Here is a 19,316-nt window from a genome sequence, read left to right as displayed (position 1 = left end):
ACTAACAATTTTACATTGCTTTACACAGTATGTGTCGGTGAATGAGGTTTTAACAAATATAATATTCTGTGTAGAGCATTTATGTAAAGTGCAAAGGTACTCACTAATTTAATCCAAGCATTGCAAATTATGGCTATTAAAAAAAATTGATAGGCCATCCATCTAGTGTAGTGTGCACTGCATTGGTACAGTTATCAACACAGTTATACTTCGATATAATGAACTTCAATATAATGCAGTATTTAAAGGAGTCCTGAACCCCTTTCTATCGAAGTCGAAAAATGCATTTGATGTTAAAACAGAATATTTTAGAAATACTTTGGCGCAAAAAGTACTTCAATGCGTTTAGCAGAAGCGGAGTTATTGGCAGTCGAAGACTGCTTGTCATGCCCTTGACGGTGCTCCCGGTGCCCACAATGCTCCGCCTACTGAACGTCACCATGACATGCAGTTCAAATTTGATTTTGGATGTTCACATAGACACCACTACTTCCAATTTTGGCACCTACGACGCGCCAAACTCAGAGGCTATCTTTCAGCTTACAGTTGAGTTCACGGTGACTCATCTCTTTGCTGTGCTACAGTGTACTAGATAGCTACGCACTCCTATTCTAGCAGAGTGACATGAGTAGCACAGTTCCTTCTGCACTTATCTCTAGACAATCACACAATTTCCAACGGTCAAACAAACTTCATCTTCATGCTCGCTCGTGTGAGTACGTTGGCAGTGTGCACATCGGCTAAGCGATGGATGCCGCACTCCGGACTCATTGAAAGGATTCCTCAAATAATGAGCTTCGACCATGATGGTGACACACCTTGAGGGTGCACAACTCGAGAAGCAGATGACCTGTTCGTCAGATGTTGGCGCGTGGGCCTTCAGTCCCGTCACGTACAGATACCATACGGAACACGCTATTGTCCTTGGCGAGCCGCAGTAGCTCAGCAAGCGCATTCGTCGTGGAACCCCACGGCAGCCGTGGTATCTACGCTACCAAGCAGAAACAGCTACATGCAACTGTAGTGTCGAACTATGTGCACGACAGGGCTGGAGTGCGTGCTTATCTGCTCCGGTCTGGCTGTGCTATGTGGTGCGGACCTGCTTTGTCCTGCACCAGCTTGAACAACGGATAGCAGCCACATCCAAATTGCGCATTTTGCACAATAGCTCAATACGAAGCGAAGTCTGCCAAGGCGTGTAGCCAGGAGCAGCCAGAGGTGAGCACAAGCATACATCTGATAACTGATTGCTAAATGTGCAAAATTGGGAAACAGGACACACACACAAGAAGAGGTACACGGAAAGAACAAGCGCAGTACATCTGGTCTGGCCTTAAGTTTTGCATGGTTTGAGGCTAGTTGACTGTTCAAAGCTAATTAAAATTAACGAGACCCAACAGCTATGACACTGATAAGCCGTGTGGCGAAAGTTTCATCCCTACGTGGGTGGGCGAGGCCAAGCTTCAGCAGATGATAGTCAGCAATGGTTTGATAGTCATACGTCCAGAAGTATGCAATTCATATTGAAATTCGAAACGCAAATTTTCGCTTACTTCATCCTGTTTATTAAACTGCGTCAATATACACAGTAACAGCAGTAAGAAGCACATTGATCAAAACACCCTTCTTGATGTCTGCTATTGGCGAATAGCAGCTATGTATGGGAATCTGCTATATGACGAAAAAAAGTGTGAGGAGAAAGCTTCTGTTGAAAACAGAGTGTTGGAGAAAAATATGATTTTGCGCTCCACTTGTCAGTTCCACGTGCTGCACACGACTGCAAAATTTGGATGAGATGTTCACAGCAGCGTATGCTATCTGTGGACTGTGTTCTTTCATCAAGCCCAAGGGGTGGTTCAGGACCTCTTTAACTTTTCATAACTTCTTGTCCACAGAACACCATGTATTTTGAACCTCAATATAATGAAGTGCTTTTACAAAAGATTTCAATATAACAAAATTTCACTGCCACTGCAAAGGAATACCGAGGCAAAATAAATGGAAACTGTCGCGGACGCAGATGGTCAAATGGTTAAACACCAAATGGTCAAATGCCTCAAGTCCTGAGGCATCTTGGAACAAGGTTTGACAAAAATTTCCTGAGAAGTGGAGCAAAGATTTTTGAATGCTGCATTATGACAGTGCACTAGTCCCTTCACTCATTCTGCACAAGTGTTTTGCATCTACAAAGAAGGCTGTGGTTCCACACACTTCTTCCTCACCAGACTTTGCTCCTGTAATTATTTTCTCTTTCCCAAACTGAAGATCAAGCTAAAGAGGAAGAAATTGGAGACAGTAGCTGAGATCCATAGGGCAACGAGGGATGCAGTGAAGGACATTGTACAAAATGGCCTCGATGAGTGCTTTTAAGCATTGAAATCCTGCTGAGACAAGTGCATTGAGGCAGGAGGAGAGTACTTGGAAGCAGAATAAGTCAATAAATTTATTGGCTGTGCTTCGTTTTTAATAAATGAATTCTGGGAACTTTTGGATCTGCCCTCGTATGCACCTTCAGCTTGGCCAAAAAGGTGCTAAACATTAAAAATAGGGATGGGTGAATACCGTATTTTCCGGTCTATAAGTCACACCTTTCTATAAGACGCACCCCCCTCAAAACGGCAGTTTTTCCAATAAAAAACATATAAAAGTCGCACCGGTGTATAAGACGCACCTGTTCGTTCGGTAAGCGATTTAAAAAAATTACAGTGACATTTCGCTCCGTGAACGTGGGTCACGCGCAAGCGTATGGGTGCCATATATTTCTTATATAATTGCGATAGCAATGACACGGACACTCCAGGCGCATTTCTGCCTTTGGGGTTGCCGCGATGTTCCGTATAAAGTCCAAGGGCGATAACATCGTCCCTGCGCGCCGTATGCTGTATGTGCGAGTGAAAGTGTGCGATGGTGAGCCGAATCACGCACAAGGGAGAAAATCGGAAGGAAGCACGGGATGGAGGGGGGCAGCTTATACTCTAGTAGCAACTGCGTAGTTTGTGCAGCGGTGCGCGCCGTATCTTGACAGCGATCTGCAGATGCGACGACTTCGGGGTCAGTCGACTGGCGGTCGGCCTACCACCGCTTGCGTTGCTGCTCCGTCTTTATTGCACGGCGCTCGGGAACTAGATCACGAGAAGAACCCGATACATCGATAGCACGCACAGAACCCGTAGCAATTGAGTCAACCAGAGCGCTTCGCGTGGCCATAACATGGAATCTGATTTTGACAGCACTTTTTCCAGAAAAAAAAAAAACTTGCATAAGTCGCACCGTTTATAAAACGCCCCGATGAAAAATTCAGAAAAAAAAAAATGCATCCTCTACTCCGGGAAATACGGTACTCGAAGGTTTGAATACGAATCGAATTGTACACACTAACTATTCGTATTCATGATTGAAAAGGAACTATTCTGTATTTTAGAATACTCAAAACTAACCAAATATTTTGCAACAACCGAATTTTAATCTCTGGTCACTGTTCTCCGTCTGCTCAAGAAGCTAACGCAAAGGATTAGACATGAGACAGCGGCAAAAGTTTTCGCAGCAATGCAGAAACAAAATGGGTACCAATGCAAGCTTTGTTCTCGGTTTAGTGGCGACAGCCTACATGACAACCTGTAATTTTTGCTTGTAGTCTGTCATTCAGGGCAAATCGATTTTGCAGAAGCCCACAAGGTGAAGGAAGGTTCACTGACATGAAAATTCCCTTCCAGCCAAGTGTAGCACGAAGCTACAAATCAAACCCATACAGGCCTCTCAGAAAGAAAGCTTCGCAGTCACAGATAAATTTATCCTGGTCCGAGGATTGAACCCCGGTCAACGTTCTTCCGGGTTGGACTCCTCTAACATCCAAGCTAAAATTTTCATTTTCGTGCATTTTTTTTTTTGGCACTCAAGTCCCGTAGCCCTTTCACTTTTTAAGCTCCACCCGGTGATGTTTTCATTGCAACAGGCCCTTTTACATGCATCCACGGAACACAGCTCCTCCAGCAGCTTTCTTTTTTTTCTTTTCCTCAACTTTTGTACTTTCTACGACAACAATTTATTTAGCGTTTTTTAAAAGTTGGTCATACAGCAGCCTATCTTTCTTGGAAATATTGTTTGCAACCAGGCTCTAAAGTTTTGGAGAGGCTATTCATGAAGCTCTTTTATATGACAATTAGTGATCCTGTGTTTAAAACTAATCCTTTGTACCTGATAGTGGCTGTCTTTCTTGCCAGTACAGGCGTGGTAACTACTATACCGAAATAAGTATTCCTGTTGTAAATATATGTGTCTGCATTTGGCTATTCAATATTCAATTTAGTATTCAATACTTCCTATTCATATTCGATTCACATCCAAAAAAACTGATATTTGTCCACCCTCTAACTAAAACAAACAACTGCAATATTAATTAAACTTATTGCTAGACTACTTGGCTGATTATTCATTCTGAAGGAAAGATGTTACACTATAAGACAAGGATGAAAAGGGGGAGACAAGAACTGGGGCCAGTCCATCTCTTTCTTATCTATGTTGCGCTGCATCTTTCCTTCAGCAGCTGCAATCTGTTTACTTTATTCTTTTATTCAATACACCAGTGTATGGGCTTACGTAATATACCTACAGGAGGAAGAGAAAAACAGCTGTACAGACTCACTGGCACCCTCTGGGGTAAGAGCAGGCTGCTCAATGCAGGATGTTCTTGCACTCGTGCTAAACATTTGAATGCGCCCTCTCCCCAACCCCAAAATATAGGGAAAGAAAAAAAGAATAGCCTTAGGGTACTCACGGCTCAAGGTTGTACTGGTAGACTCCATCGACATTTCTGGTCTGCTGGTAGGTGATGCTAAATGACGACATCACAGCAATCACCTGCTGCAGCTGCTGGCGCTCCTCTTTGCTAAACAGCTGCATATTCACCTGGGATGGCAAGTCATAAATACATTATAACAGCCATCATGCCTAATGAAGCTGCACAACTCCATTGCAAGGTAACTAGATAACACATGCTAAATAGTACTTATTCATTATTAATTTATTTGGAAGGATTTGCCGCAAGGCACTAAGAATTAAAAAAAAAAGTTATATAAAAGCTTTCAACTCTGCACTGTAAAACAACTACAGCAGTGTCATTGCAAACTTGTCCATCACTAAACAATCGTAGTTTTCAGGTAGGTCTGGCTTCAGTACAGCCTCTTAAATTCTGCATTCGGATCACCTATGTTTCAGGACACATCCAAAGCACATGTCAAGCATCTCGCATTGTCACAGGAGCCTAGCACTTGAGGCACATTCCTGGGTCGTTTTTTGTCGATGCGCAAGCACAAGGTTACCAATGGTGTAAGGGTCACTCCAGTCCGAAGCCTCCAAAGAGATACTTCCTGCGGCTGGGTAAGGCTACGGGGAAGAAAACGAACACACAGGGGAATCAAGGCACGTGTGTCCCATCGGAGGCTAGATTTCAGTGCTTTGTGCAGAGCGCGGGGGCCGACGGAAGGGATACAGGTGTCTCAGGTGAGCCAGGTGATTGAGCCAGTTAGTTCGGCCCTATGTTGTTGAAATGATTCCGACCATACCCCTGTGCCCATTGCATGTCATTGCTAAGGGTGTGAGGACTTGTGGAGCCTGTGAATCTTTTGACATATTTGTAATATTCTTGTTACATGTTTAATTAGGATGTTTCACTGCACTAAGTGAGTCAGTGTAATTTACACTTTCCTGATGTTGGGTACTGTACTACAGTTAAACCTGCTTATAATGAATCTCCATATAACGAATTCCTGGATATAACAAAGTTCTTCTATTCCCCGCCAGCACTCCATAGAAGCACATGTATTTGAGACCTCTACGTAACGAAGTGGCAGCAGGAGACCCCCTCGAAATAACGAATTTTCCCCGCCGACAACCTTGAAATTTCGCCCCAAATTTTGTCATTTTTGCGCGAGCAGCAACCAGAAGCACCTTCTCCGCCACGATGGAATGCGAAGCGAGCGCACGTGTGCGAGGCGGGCCTGCATCCCTCCACCCGCCGCGGGCGTGACCTTTCCCCCTCCCTTCATTCAAACCTGATCCTGCCGCTTACTGCAGCTGGCTAGCCCGCCAAGCCGGCACTCTCCTTTTCCAGTTGATGTTGCTGACGCGCTGGCAGACGCTGTGACACATCATACTAGATGAGCGCAGACACGCGCTGGAGGTGGGAAGGGGCATGCTTTAGGTTATGTCTTAAAAGACCTAATGACCAATTAACGGATGCAACAGTAAGGTTAATATGATGGTTCCATGTTAAGTCGGCAGAAATGTGAAAACCAAGGTACTTATAAGTGGTTACCAACTCAAGTGGATTATTATTTAAGGTATATGCGGCTGGAATTCGAGACTTACGGTTAGTGAAAGACATGGATTTTGTTTTAGAAGGGTTAAGTTGCATGAGCCAGGTAGAGCACCATGCTGTTACTGAGTCAATGTCATATTGTAGGGCAAGGCGATCATCATTAGAATAAATGTTACGGTAAATTACACAATCGTCAGCAAAAAGTCTGATTTGGGACGAAACAGTTAGGTAAATCGTTAATAAATATCCGGAAAAGTAACGGACCAAGTACACTTCCTTGTAGGACGCCAGAATGTACTTGGCTGAAAGAAGAATTATGGTTATTGACAGTGGTACACTGAAACCTGGAAGAAAATATTTTACCCACGCTAAAACAAGAGGGTGAATATTAAGTAGTGCTAATTTGGTTAATAACCGATTGTGAGGTACCCTATCAAAAGCTTTTGAAAAATCGAGAAATATCGAGTTGACTTGAATACCAGCATCGACAGATGAGTGTAGGTCTTGGATGAATCCAGCAAGTTCTGTTTCGCACGAGTAGCCTTTACGGAAACTATGTTGGTACTTAAAGATGATGTTATGTTCTTCTAAATAGTTAATAACCTGGGAGTAAATCACAAGTTCAAGGAGTTTGCAAACGGAAGTTCTCATTTTTCCGGGAGGCGGGGGGAGGGGGGGCGACCAGCTTTCCGGACCCCACCCATGTATGTATACATACATACATATATATATATATATATGTATGCATACATGAGTGGGGTCCGGAAAGCTGGTCAGGCCCCAGGCCCCCCCCCCCCCCCCCCCCCCGGGAAAAAATGAGAACTTTCCGCCTATGACTCTGGCATCAACTGCGTACTGCGCGGCGGCCTGCGCAGTGGCCGGCGCGCGGGCCGTATCTTGTATATATATTACCTTTAATAACAGTTACACTGGGAACTTTGTGTGACCTCGAAAGGTTGTTCACTGAAGTGACGAGCTTATATGAGTATTTGCAAAACCTCAGAGTAGGAGACAATTCAGTTTTACAGCCCGAGTCCTCTCGCACCGCCAAGAGACTAGCGTCTCTTGGTTGAGCCATGCGACAAGCAGATTCAGTAAAACACGTTAGGGAGATACATGTGTCTTGTGCGTATTAAGTCGCACTAGTACTCATCTATGAAAAAGCAATGTAACTCCTTGTAAAAGATTTAATACAAAAGATACAATCAAGAAATCTTTTCCTGACGAAAGGTCAGTTATTGAGAAGATAAGACATAATATATATAAACATTAAACGATATATAACAATTTCTGAACACAACTTATGACTAGAATTATTAGCATAAGTATAATGTGATTCCATAACGCCATAGTTTCATTACATGTCAAAGCATTCCTTATGTCACTGATTTCGTTTATTTTCCGGAGGCAGAACAAAGGATTATAGAGTAAAAATTACCAGATGCCCAAATAAATAAACATAATAACAAATAAATAAATAAGACAGCGATATCTCAAAAGCGCGAAAGGGCTCGATAGCAAATATAGGAACAACGTGGATTGTGTTATTGAGAGGCAAATGCAGAATATGACAAATAAAAATTAATAAGGAAAATGCACAGGTAGACTAGGGAGTTTTACAAATAGCGCAACCACGCATCTTTTCTTACCCAAATGCCCTCACTCTGCTTGCGCTATTATGGACCCCATTTTCATTCCTCTGTATAACTTTTCGCGTTGTTTTCAAGCCAGGTGGTTTGCTTTGACTTGTAAGTTGGTGCCTTTCTCTCTCCTATTAAAGACATCAGTTCGTTGTCTGATGCGATGATTTCACTATCATTGAAAAAGTGTTCGTTCGGGCACTTGATCTGGAAATGAAGTCGTCGGCAATCTTATTCAAATTGATTTTGCAGAAGAGTTCTTTGTGGGCATGCAAAATTGCCAGATGGTTCAAAAGGGCTTGTCCAGTCCTCGACCGCAAGTACATTTTCAGTTACCGAAGGCAAGAAAAGGACCTCTCGGATGTGGTCGACGAGAACTGTATGGCCAACGCAATTTTTTTAGCTTGGTCATTTCCAGCAAAAGGTTTCGCAGGTGTTCGCCCTTGCCCCCCCGTAAACATGTGCACGACGTCCCCAAATGTTTGCAATGATGCCGACCTTTGCTGGCTTAAAATGTCAATCAGCATATCTCTGTGCAAAATCAGGCGTCCTGATTCAAGGTCGTCACCGGAGAACTACGTTATATATGCTTCATCTTCCTTCCCTATGGCAAGCTGCTCAATGTGGGACTTACGCTGCCACATATCAGGTGGATACCTGTTGTTTAACGAAGACAGCACCGTGTCAAGTACTTTATAGAACCTCTGGCGGTACATGTCACTCACTGATGGAAACACGTGAGCTGAGGAACCTTCTTGATAGCGGTGTGGAGTCTTCTTTCGCTTAGCTACTAGAACACACGGGTCCCCAACTTCTACATTTCCTGCCTCTGCCATACATATGTGGGTCACGCGCTTCATTTTGGAGTTATTCTGCGCCGAGTTCAAGCTTGGGCCATCCGAGATAGCAGGTCGCTTCACGTGTGCTGTCTCCCTGTGCGCCTAGTGTTGTTTCCGCTGGTGCTTATACGGTGGAAAATACGCTTCCTTTTCAGTGTCAGACGGATTCTGGCGAAGTACCGATAAGCGAGGTGCCCACTATTGGTTTTGTCGTTGGTGATCATGCTGTGTTTGTAGCCGGTGCACATTGCAACGTCCACAGCCGTGGTAGAAGCGAGCTGGACGGCTGTTTTCTATTTCTCCTTTTATTGCGACAGCAATTGTATCGACACTCCAGGCCAATTTTCGCTGTAGTCGTCACCGTGATATTCCGTATAAAGTCCGAAAGTCGTATGAGTGAGCGACCCATACGCTACGGGTGCGAGAAAAAGCCCGTAACGCTGAGCCGTAACACTTAATGGACATTATCTTCCCACGCGCTCAATATTCTGGTTAGTTGGAGGTCACGTGATCAAATGCGCACACCGGGAGGAGAGCACGCATCTTCTTATCTAGCCCTGAAATTACTGTGTACGGTTGACGCTTACGTGGCCCGCGTGCCGTATCCAATTGTTAGTACAGTGGAATCTCGATGATACGATCACGGCTAATACGAATTTCCGGATGACAGGAATTTTTCTGAGGTCCCGCCCGAGCCCCATTACTTTGCAACGTGCTAGAGAACAGTTGTTACGAATCGATTTTCGACCCGCGTCGGTTGATACGAGTAAACGCCGCCTCACCGACGGCCGCGAAAGAGAACAGCGCGCAGTCACGCGCGTTTTCCCTTTCTCTTTTGGTGCGGAGGCGTGGACGCGGCACCGGACAGCGCGGAAGCCGCGACTGGGCGTGAAGAGTTTGAAGCGGTGGCGCTTTTGTTGCTTTTGTGCTTTTCCTTTTGTCTCTTCGCTCGCTGCGGCGGCCGCGCTTCCCCACGTGCGGCCGCCGCAGCAAGCGAAAGTTCGTGCGGTCTATCGCTTCAACGGAAACTGAGCGGCGTAAGCACAGCGCATACAAAGGTCAGAGCCATGTGGAGATCGCTGTCAAGATATGGTGCGCGCGACAACGCCGAACAGGCGCAAAGTACAAGAACGCATTTGTTGGCAGAGTAGGAGCCACCCCCCCCCCCTACTCTCTTCCCGCTTTGCTCCTTTCGCGTGGGGAGATTGCGTCGCCAGTTACCCTTGCGCTCGGTTGCAAGATACGCATTTGGCGCCGCAGCACAGTGTCACCCCCCCCTCCCTCCCATACCCTCACGGCCTTTTGCGCAACGGAAGTCGTGTTTGCTCTCCGCTGTGCGTTCGCTGTCCATGAAGGCACACGTCCCCCGCGCGCTTTCACTCGCACATACGGCGCGCAGTGACTTTATCGGCCTTGGACTCGTGCTCCACGTTTCATGCTCCTCCTCCGCATCGCCCTCCTTGATCTCCTCTCCCATCGGTGGGTGCACCTCGTGCTCGCTACCGCCCTTGTCGGCGAGATTTTCCCCCGGAAGCCCCAATTTTGTCTCATGCGGCTGCACTGTAAGCGGTATACGTATACATGGAGTTCTATGGGAGGGTAAACGGGAGTCGGAAAAGGCCGCGTTGTAGCCAGTTCTGCACTATAAACGGTTACGTTATAAGTGGTCTATACTGTAAATGCTTTTTACGTACGCGTGCCTGAGTGAGTTCACCTCTCGACTCTTTAATTTAACTAGTTTTAATTGTGTTTCGATGATACGAATTTCAGCTAATACGAATTTTTTTCGTGACCCCGTGAGATTTGTATCATCGAAATTCCACTGTAATCATTGGGGGGTGCGCAATGATCAAGGGCGAGCAGGGATGGCTGCTAACTTCATGCGCGCTGTCTTCCTTCTTAGGCTGTTTTTCCGGGCCCCAAGTGTTGCAGATCGCATAGCCTAAGTTAAGAGACAGGGGTAATTGGAGATCGCTGACCGAAGCCGTCCTGTAGTGGATATAAAAATATGCAGATGATGATGATGAATCTAATTTTCGGAGTCACGGTGCATTGCTTGGCTGTACGAACCGTTCGTCCCCGCTTCCGGCATTCATCATAATGCCAGCATTGTGATAGTGACTGCTCGTGGTCACGCACATGTATTACAGGTTTACACATTACAGGTTTACATGGTCCGTGCATTGCACAATGTTTGCCATTTTAATTAGTGAGTAAATGTTACAATTCATATAGGCGATATAAGCAACGTACAGACTCGTATGAGGGCCGCACTTTTTTGCCACAATTTTGACGAGCCTTACAAGGGACTGGGTCATTTTATCTAATTTTTCCAACTACGAGTATGAATCCACCGTAAACCTCTGCTATCGCCTCCTCTCGCCATCTATAGTCGTGTACAACTTCAGAAGGCAGCGGCATTTGCTCCTCAAAGGTGGATGCACATGAGCATGCATCCACCAATGGGCGCGCACTCTAGACTGACGTCATGAGCCTGATGGCTGGTGACCCCACCGATGGAGGACATGGCAGCCCGCGCTTCGAGCTGGGCCAAGTCGCATCAGCGGGACTATTTCTTTAGTCGCGGTAGAAATCGGCTGCTGCACTTCAGTGGTCAGGGCGGGGCGCCTCTCCTGTCTTCTTAAGTTATAACAGACTTTTTTTTTATATAGTTGCGACGCGCGAAAGTACGATGCGCGAGAAAATTCGCAGTGGATCGCAATCGGAATCGCGCTGAACGCGATTGGTTCTTGGTTGTATTTAAAAAAAAATTATTTGCTTTCAAGTTGGGGATGCGGCCCTTACACAGATTTATACGGGAAGAATCTTTTTTGTGTAATTGTTTTATGCTTCGCTTTCGCCTTTCCGGCAAAACTGCAGCATCGTTTTTTTTTTTCTGAGTCCTAGTAGAAGCTCTGCTGCACATGACTGCTATTGATTCTGATTTCGAGTGAATCCGGCTTCGCGTCACTTCGGTTACTAAGTTAATTATATATATTTATGGCTTCTGCATGCACATTGTGAAATTTTCATCCCCAATAAACGTTGTAAATTATTTTAAGTTTTTTTTTTCATGAGTCGCTAGCATTATCTACAGGAAAGAGAAGCAATGATGAGACACATATCATTCACGTGCATTTCACACACCGTTGATAAAAGACTCTGCTGAAGGGGTCACCGAAGTCTGCAGGTCTTTTTCAGTGTCAAAAAAGTGCGCAAAGCAATTTGTAGCGAGTTGAACATACAGCAACATATTAATTCTCTAGACATAGGCTATCCATATCATTAGAAATAACTGTTAGTTGGCTACCTCTTCCTCTTTCAAAATATCATAAATTTTGTCCTGCGTACACATTGAAATATAATGCCTGTGCATGGTGTTCACACTGGAAATTAAAATAACATGTTGAAGAAAAAAAATATGGATGAGGGAGCCACCATTGGTGCTTCTAATGCGCTTGTTTTCCCATTGCCAGGATTTTCAGAAATAAAGCGAAATTATGAATAAAAGCCGTGCACGTCCGCGTCAACAATGATGCAGTTAACTTTTAGCCACAATGACATCTTAAGGGAAAATGTAGAGGCAACTCAAAAGAAGCCATAAACGGTTTGGGTAACAGGACTCTGGTAATGACAGTTTAGGAGCGGAGGGGAGGGGGCTTCGGCATCACCGGGGCGGGCAGAGCTCCAGAGCCCCCCCGTAGTCGGCGCCTATGGCCAGAGTACAGTACAATGCCGCCCGCTATCCCTCCCCCCTCGCCATTGCCTCGAGCGCAACGGAAGAAGGCGCACTTCTTCCCTGCTTTTCTTTCTCGTGCACGCTGAGAGCGGTCGTCGGCTCCCTCCGCACGTTTTCACTCGCACATACAGCATACGGCGCGCGGGGACTGCGTTATCACCCTTGGACTTTATACGGAACATCTATGAGCCAAAACCAATTTTACGGCCATAACGCATCATAGACACCATCTTTAGATAGCAAATATGGATCTAAAGAGCCCTACTTTTGCTGGCGGAAACCGAAAATACGTTATAGTTGCTGCCCCAGGCACTTTGGGCGGCCAATGCCATCGTCAAGCCGCCAAGCAACATGAAAAGTCAAAATGGCCGCTCGGGCCGGCGCGGGGTGGCAGTTCGCAACGTATGATGCGGGAACGGTCTCACAGTTGCGACGCAACAGCGGGGTTACCAATGCATTGGGTTCTATGGGAGCTGTGCCGGGACCGGCCGAAAACAACGTAACAGCCGGAAAAACGCAGCACCCGTGAACGTAACAGCGGGGTTCTACTGTAACACTATACGATGCTACGACGCCATCGTGAGGCTCGCTCTTCGTTTCCGATGCCTCGCGCTTGTGCAAAACGACACGCGTCCACGCATCCAGTACCTAGTGTGACATTCCAAGGATGAGTGCTTCGATAAAAACGGAAAACGGGTGTGCGTTACAATCGAGGGCGCGTTAGAATCAAGTAAATACGGTAAGCGTTTCTTTTATTGCGATAGCAATTATATGGACACTTCAACCGGATTTCTGCCGTCGGCGTCGTCGCCGTGAGGTTCCGTATAGAGAAAATCTTCGCCGCGCGCCGTATGCCCCAGCGGAAGCGTGCGGGGATGCGCGCTATCACGGAGAGCGAACGCACTCAATTTCCCACGCGCAAGCAAGGAAGCGGAAAGCCATCGCCGGAGGAAGCAGGGGGGGGGGGGCACTTCTCTGCCAACAACCGCGCTCGTCCGCACAGTCTCTTATCTCTCCCACGCGCAAGCAAGGAAGCGGGAAGCCAGCGCCGGAGGGAGCGGGGGGGGGGCGCACTTTTACTCTGCCAACAACCGCGCTCGTCGCTCAACCGCACCGTCTCTTATCTCCCCACGGCTCTGACCTTTATGCACTGTGCATTCACCGCTCAGTTTCTGTTGAAGCGATAGACCGCACGTACCTTCGCCCGCTGCAGCGTATGGGCTTGCTGCCAGCGTTTTGACAGTCATTGTCTGCAGTCATTCAGTGTGATCTATTCATGTTTGTTTGTGCGCGCTCACACCACGCTTGTTCATTCAGTTAGTAATAGTTGGGCCACATTTTCCAACGCACGCTACACATGTAATGCTGCCCGGATCGGCAGTGCAGCGCTACAGGTGTGTCCCTTCGCACGCGCTGCCCACGGGAAGCGCTTCTCATCAACACCACCATTTCACATGCGCCTTCTCGTGGTCATCGAGTCTCTCTTCATGTCGGTCTACTTACGCCGCAGCACACCTGCTTACTTAATCAGCTCATGTTTACTACAATTTATATTGCTACCAAAGCCGCTCACCTTACATCGTATGACATTGCTGTGTTGCTATCGCATTCATTGCTTCGCCCTTAGGGCGAAACTGTGAAATTTTTTCGAATTGTCGTGGCAAACCTGCATATAACGAAATCCTCTTTATAACAAAGTTTTTCGGCAATTTGTCAATTTCGTCATATCCAGGTTTAACTGTAATTGTCTTATGGCATCGTGTATGGCTTGCAATTCAAGTAGTAACGGGTCGGTTGGAAATTTCTGTCTCGTAGGTGAGTAAAAATCGAATTGTGGGGCGAGATCTGGTCCTCCGCATGAGGAAGCCGTCGCATGTTTGTACACGACACAGTGACCCTCAGGGACGGTTGTCTCACTAGGAGCAACTCGATGGTCATGTCGCTGGCACCCCATAGTCTGGTTGTAGTGACCGATCTATAACACCACGAGGGAAGGTCGTCTTTCAACGTAATCTGCAGAGGCCATCCAGAAAAATGGGACTGAAGTGCCGCTAGCGCAGCATTTTGGCGTTTCTTTATTACCCTGCCTTGTTCACGTTGTGCCACCAGCTCTGAAATGGTGTTAAGCTGAGCGCGTCCTTGAAGAATGGGAATTGGTGTGAGGCAAGGGAGCGCTGTGGTTTCACTCACGGCATCTCTATTCACAACCTCCAGGCTGGCTCAGTGCTGCACAGTGAGTCTGTGAAACTGTGTCCGATAGACAATGCAAGGTCAATTGCGCCTGATAGCAATAACAGGTCTGTGATGCCCTTAGATGTCCAGGGCCGCACGCACGTCAAACTGAAGGAAGAAGCATGTCTTTATCTCCATCTGAAAAGGTTGGGTAACCCTCGGAACTTCTTTCGTGATTGGGATAGGGGCTTGCAATTGTTCCCCTTGAACGAGGAATTCCCAGAGCGCGAGTCATAAGCTCGCATTGATTACGTCCCTGCCCTTTTGACACACAAGTCCGTCGCTACTACCGATTAAATGACACACGAAAGTGCCTCGAGCGGCCACATGCGAGGCAATTTTGCGTGTATTCGCGGGCTTCTTTCACGCTCAAAAAAACACTTTTATGTAGCACGTATTGAGCAACAGAAAGCTGTACTATCGGGAGTTTTTTATGTTGCTCTACAATTTTATCATTTACACTTCTTATCTAATTATAATATTTAGAAATTGATTAATTAATTAAGACTAATTAACTAATTAGGCGGAATGCAAAAAAGAAAATCTGAGTATGTCCAAGCGATGGCAAACAACATTACCTTGGTTCGGTCCAGCTATGTAGCATTTGCATATTTTTAATGTTTGGCCCAAGTTACGTGAAACACCCTGTATAGGCTGTAGAACAGCAGAACCCCTCCCACCCCAAACCATCTTCTTGCAATCACCACTAACCCCTCCGCTCCACCCATTTGAACATTTCAATTTCCTTCAGCCTACTCTACATACCTGCTTATTCTCCTCCCCCACTGGGGGTAGTGGAGCGGAGACATGTTACTGAAAAGCGAAAGAGTTGTCATGCCTAAACAGTTATATCTTGCGAGTGCCCACACGTGTCCATGATTGACGGGTTCGCGCTGCCTTCCCTTGAGCCTGCGCAGATAATTTTTGCGTATTTCTTATTTTCCCCCACTGTGCGTCCTTCCAGTTGATAGTCAACATTTGTGTTGTTCTTTCTTGTGTCCGTGTTTGAACATCTGCCCTTGAATATCAGGAATCCCCAACAGATATACTCAACTTTCAGTCATTCTGGAGGGGAGAGAGAGGAATATAAATGCTGCTGAGAAAGCTGCACTGACAAAGAAAAGTCCACTTGTTGGCTCCAACGTTGGCTCGAGCCTAACACATCCCTCGTCCGACCACTGTCGATCACATAATGTAACATATTGTTGCGCTCATTTCAACAACTCTTACTGGTTGTCAAGGGCGAATGGGGACATATGCAAAGATAAGATCTGGAATTGACAGGGTTGAAAATGTGAAGACATGAAGTGCAAATTTTCAAGGATGTGAGACTATTCTAATTGGCATAAATAAGTACCAAAGTTGGATTAATTGAAAGCAGCGTGAAGACAAAGTTTGTGTAGAGAAGCATAGGGAGAATCGATGTGGGACCAAATCAGACAGTTCTGCAAATGAAGACAAAGCTCATGCGGAAACAGTGAAAGAAGTGGAGTGAGCAAAAACTTCAAGCTAACTGGTTTATCGCAGTAAATGACTCAATAAGGTGTTGAACTGCGTGAGTTAGAATTGCAAATCCATGGTAGCTATCAGCACAGCATATGCTCAGAGGGACAAACATCGGTTAGAACATACACAGCACTGACAGCTACCATGGAAATGACTCAGGGCTACAAAAGAGCCCGAGTCTTACGATTTTTATAAATCATGTATCAGTACAATAAGTGACAAGTAATTCTGGCTTGGGCAGGACACCTCCCACTTGTACAGGCATTGTCCCGCTGCCCAGTGTGAGGTTGCATTTTGTCCCACTTCTGCACACCTGGTTGGCACCAGTCTGGAGTGCAGCTTAGCATCACCAAGGCTGCAGTTCCTAGCAGTGTAGGTATAAACATCAAATTCCACAATGAAAAGGGCAATGTCATGCCATCTCACTCAATATTTATGAACATTGGGGGCCATATTTTAGAGCGGCAATCTAGGCATCTGTGCATGTACTATTCATCTGTGTATTTTACTATTATAGAATAATTCCTCAAGGAGATATCACTCAAAAGGTTCAAGTATTTTTATATAATAGTACTAAAAATGGCAAACCTATATTACTACGGAAGCAATTTTTTTACACCATACTTTTCAAAGGAAAAAAAATATATGTTATAATTGACACCAGTAGAATATTACTTCCCCCTTGTCTTCAAAACCTATATTTTTTCTATAGCAAGGAAGGCAAAATATAAGAAACTTGGTTTGCTGTAGCATTCAGCACAAGATTTCACCCTAGAAAATGCCCTAGAGACAAGTCGGACACTTGGAAAGTAATTGTTTCTACTAATACTTGGATGTGATGAAAAATTGAAAAGTGAGAAAAATTGGCTTCAAAGACTGAGAAGTGTGCCTTATCGACTATATGACTGCCAAAATTCACCTGGAGCATACATGGGGACTTCAATTTTGCATTTTTCTGTGGCAAAAGCCTCGAGCTTTCTTTTCGTCTTTTTTAAAGCGAAGTTTTCTTTGCCTACTCTCCTGGGTTTGGCGTGGCTGCTGTTGGGGTGGTCCGTAGCTCGTTGGACATATTTGCGGTTATAGATTCAAAGGTTACATGTGTGCCGAAAGCAAGTGAAAATATCTCATCTGGGAACTCTCATCATCAATTCATGAAAAATGTCTCATCTGGAAACCTTTGCTAAAAAAATGGTCACAGTTACGACCTTGCTGTAGTTATAGCCACCAGTATACTTTTGCACAGAAGAAAAACAACTATCAAATACTGCCAAGGCAAAACCCACCGGTCGAATTGCAGGCTGTACGATGCATAACAACCAAGGTAGCACATCTCTGAGCAGTGTCGTCTCAGTCACAAAACAGCGTGCCTGTGGTGATGATTCTGCAATCAGTGACACCATTATGTTGTGCATCTGTATCTGCTTGGCTCGGGCCTAGAAATGTGCAGAAAGAACAGAAGCATGACATAAGAATTTGTTATAGTACTACCCCTCTGGAACCCTAAGCAAAGAGGTGCAAGAAAAACACTGTGTGTTATATCTGCGGATAAACACTATGATGACTGCAATCTAATAAGTACAATAAATATGAAGACATGACTAATGCAGCCGAGAAAACGCTTCTGGCAACTGCTGGTACAAAATGCTGATAACATGTTATGCATTGTAATAGATACATGTTGCTGTGCTGCAGCCTCTCTCAAGGCTCTTGTGTTGCAGGGATTGTTCATGCAAGTGCTGCTCATGTGTGTAGCTGCTGAGTAATGTGCTACGTGATGCTACTGCATGCACATGCCAGAGTTCAAGGAGCACCTTTGGCAAATACCCTAAAGAGCACTAGAGTATAGTACAGTGTAGACCGCTCATAAAGTAATTCGCCAGAGTCGTGAATATCCACACTATAAGTGGTATCGCACTATAACCAAAACAACGATTTTATTGCAATAGCAATTATATGGACACTCCAGGCACATTTCTGCCATTGCCGTGAGGTTCCGTATAATGTCCAAGGGCGATAAAACCGTTGCCGTGCACCATATGCTGTATGTGTAAGTGAAAGCGTGCGAGGGTGAGCCGGCGATCATGGCTCAATTTTGCGCACGCAAGGAAGGAAAGCAGGAAAGCGTGCCATCTTCCATAGCGTACAAGGCTCCGTGGAGAGGGTAGGGAGGGTGGGGGGGTCTCTACTCTGGGAAGGCCCGAGCGGCCATGCGCGCCCGCTGGGGCCGCTGTATCTTGAAAGCCATCTGCGATGGGGCACAGTCTGCCGTGCACTGTGTTTTCGTGGCTTAGTTCATGTTGATGCAAGACGCATAATGAAGGTCAATTCGCTCGCTGCTGCTGCCGCGCTTCCTCACTATAGCGTTCCAACAGCGAGTTTCCACGATCATCAAGTGAGATGTGTTCATATTTGCTTGTGCGTGCATGACACCATGCTTGTTAATGTGCAGACAGCCGCAGCGACGAACTCGCTTCGCGCTCCCGCCATTGCGTCATTCTGCCCGCTCCATGTGAGGAATGCTGGGATGCGTGGCTGGTGCAGCTCGGTGCGGCGGGCGAGAAATAGGAACGGAGCTATTCACGCGCCAGGAACGTTGGAACGCACCCGACGCCGCCAGAAACGGCAGTTGCGTCGTGTCGTTGGAGTATAGACTCCAGCTGTTCACCACCGTGACGTCGCGGAGCTCGACGTGCGCATCCGCACGTTATGCTGGAGTATATCTGCGGTTTGAGGGGAGCATTCGCCATCTCGGTTGACAGCCAAACTTCCAGGCAGCCGCACGGTAACTGGTATTTCGTATCCCGCAACTGCACTATAAGCGATACGCGTACGCTATTTTCTCACATATAACCCGCACCAAGAATTGAAAAGAATTGCTTAAAAAGTGGGGGTGCGGGTTATCTGTGAATATTCGCGAAGGGAAGGGATGGGGGTCGGCTTCACGGCAACGTGCGGTCTGCCGTGCAGACCCCGCATTGTCCACAAGACTATCGACATCGACGTGTGTTAAGCCAATAAGAGGCCAACACAAGTTATAGCCAGAT

The 19,316-nt window shown here is 46.1% G+C and overlaps 1 protein-coding gene across 2 annotated transcripts in view; it reads right to left on the bottom strand.

The window, feature by feature from the left end:
* The window catches only part of LOC119437057 (chromosome transmission fidelity protein 18 homolog), a 134,765-nt gene that overhangs the window by 47,048 nt on the left and 68,401 nt on the right, over positions 1-19,316 (bottom strand). For both annotated transcript variants that reach the window (XR_007464835.1, XM_037704129.2), the window contains exons 17-18: positions 17,556-17,705; positions 4,775-4,905 (exon numbers count right to left, since the gene is read on the bottom strand). Coding sequence is in view for 1 of the 2 variants with exons in the window: in XM_037704129.2 (XP_037560057.1) it covers positions 4,775-4,905; positions 17,556-17,705 (281 nt within the window). In the remaining variant the exon portion in view is untranslated. The remainder of the gene's footprint in view (positions 1-4,774; positions 4,906-17,555; positions 17,706-19,316) is intronic.

This window comes from Dermacentor silvarum, chromosome 1 (genome assembly GCF_013339745.2).
Source record: "Dermacentor silvarum isolate Dsil-2018 chromosome 1, BIME_Dsil_1.4, whole genome shotgun sequence".
NCBI lineage: Eukaryota > Metazoa > Arthropoda > Arachnida > Ixodida > Ixodidae > Dermacentor > Dermacentor silvarum.
Note: the sequence above shows the minus strand (reverse complement) of the source record. Positions and strands in the feature narration are given on the sequence as shown.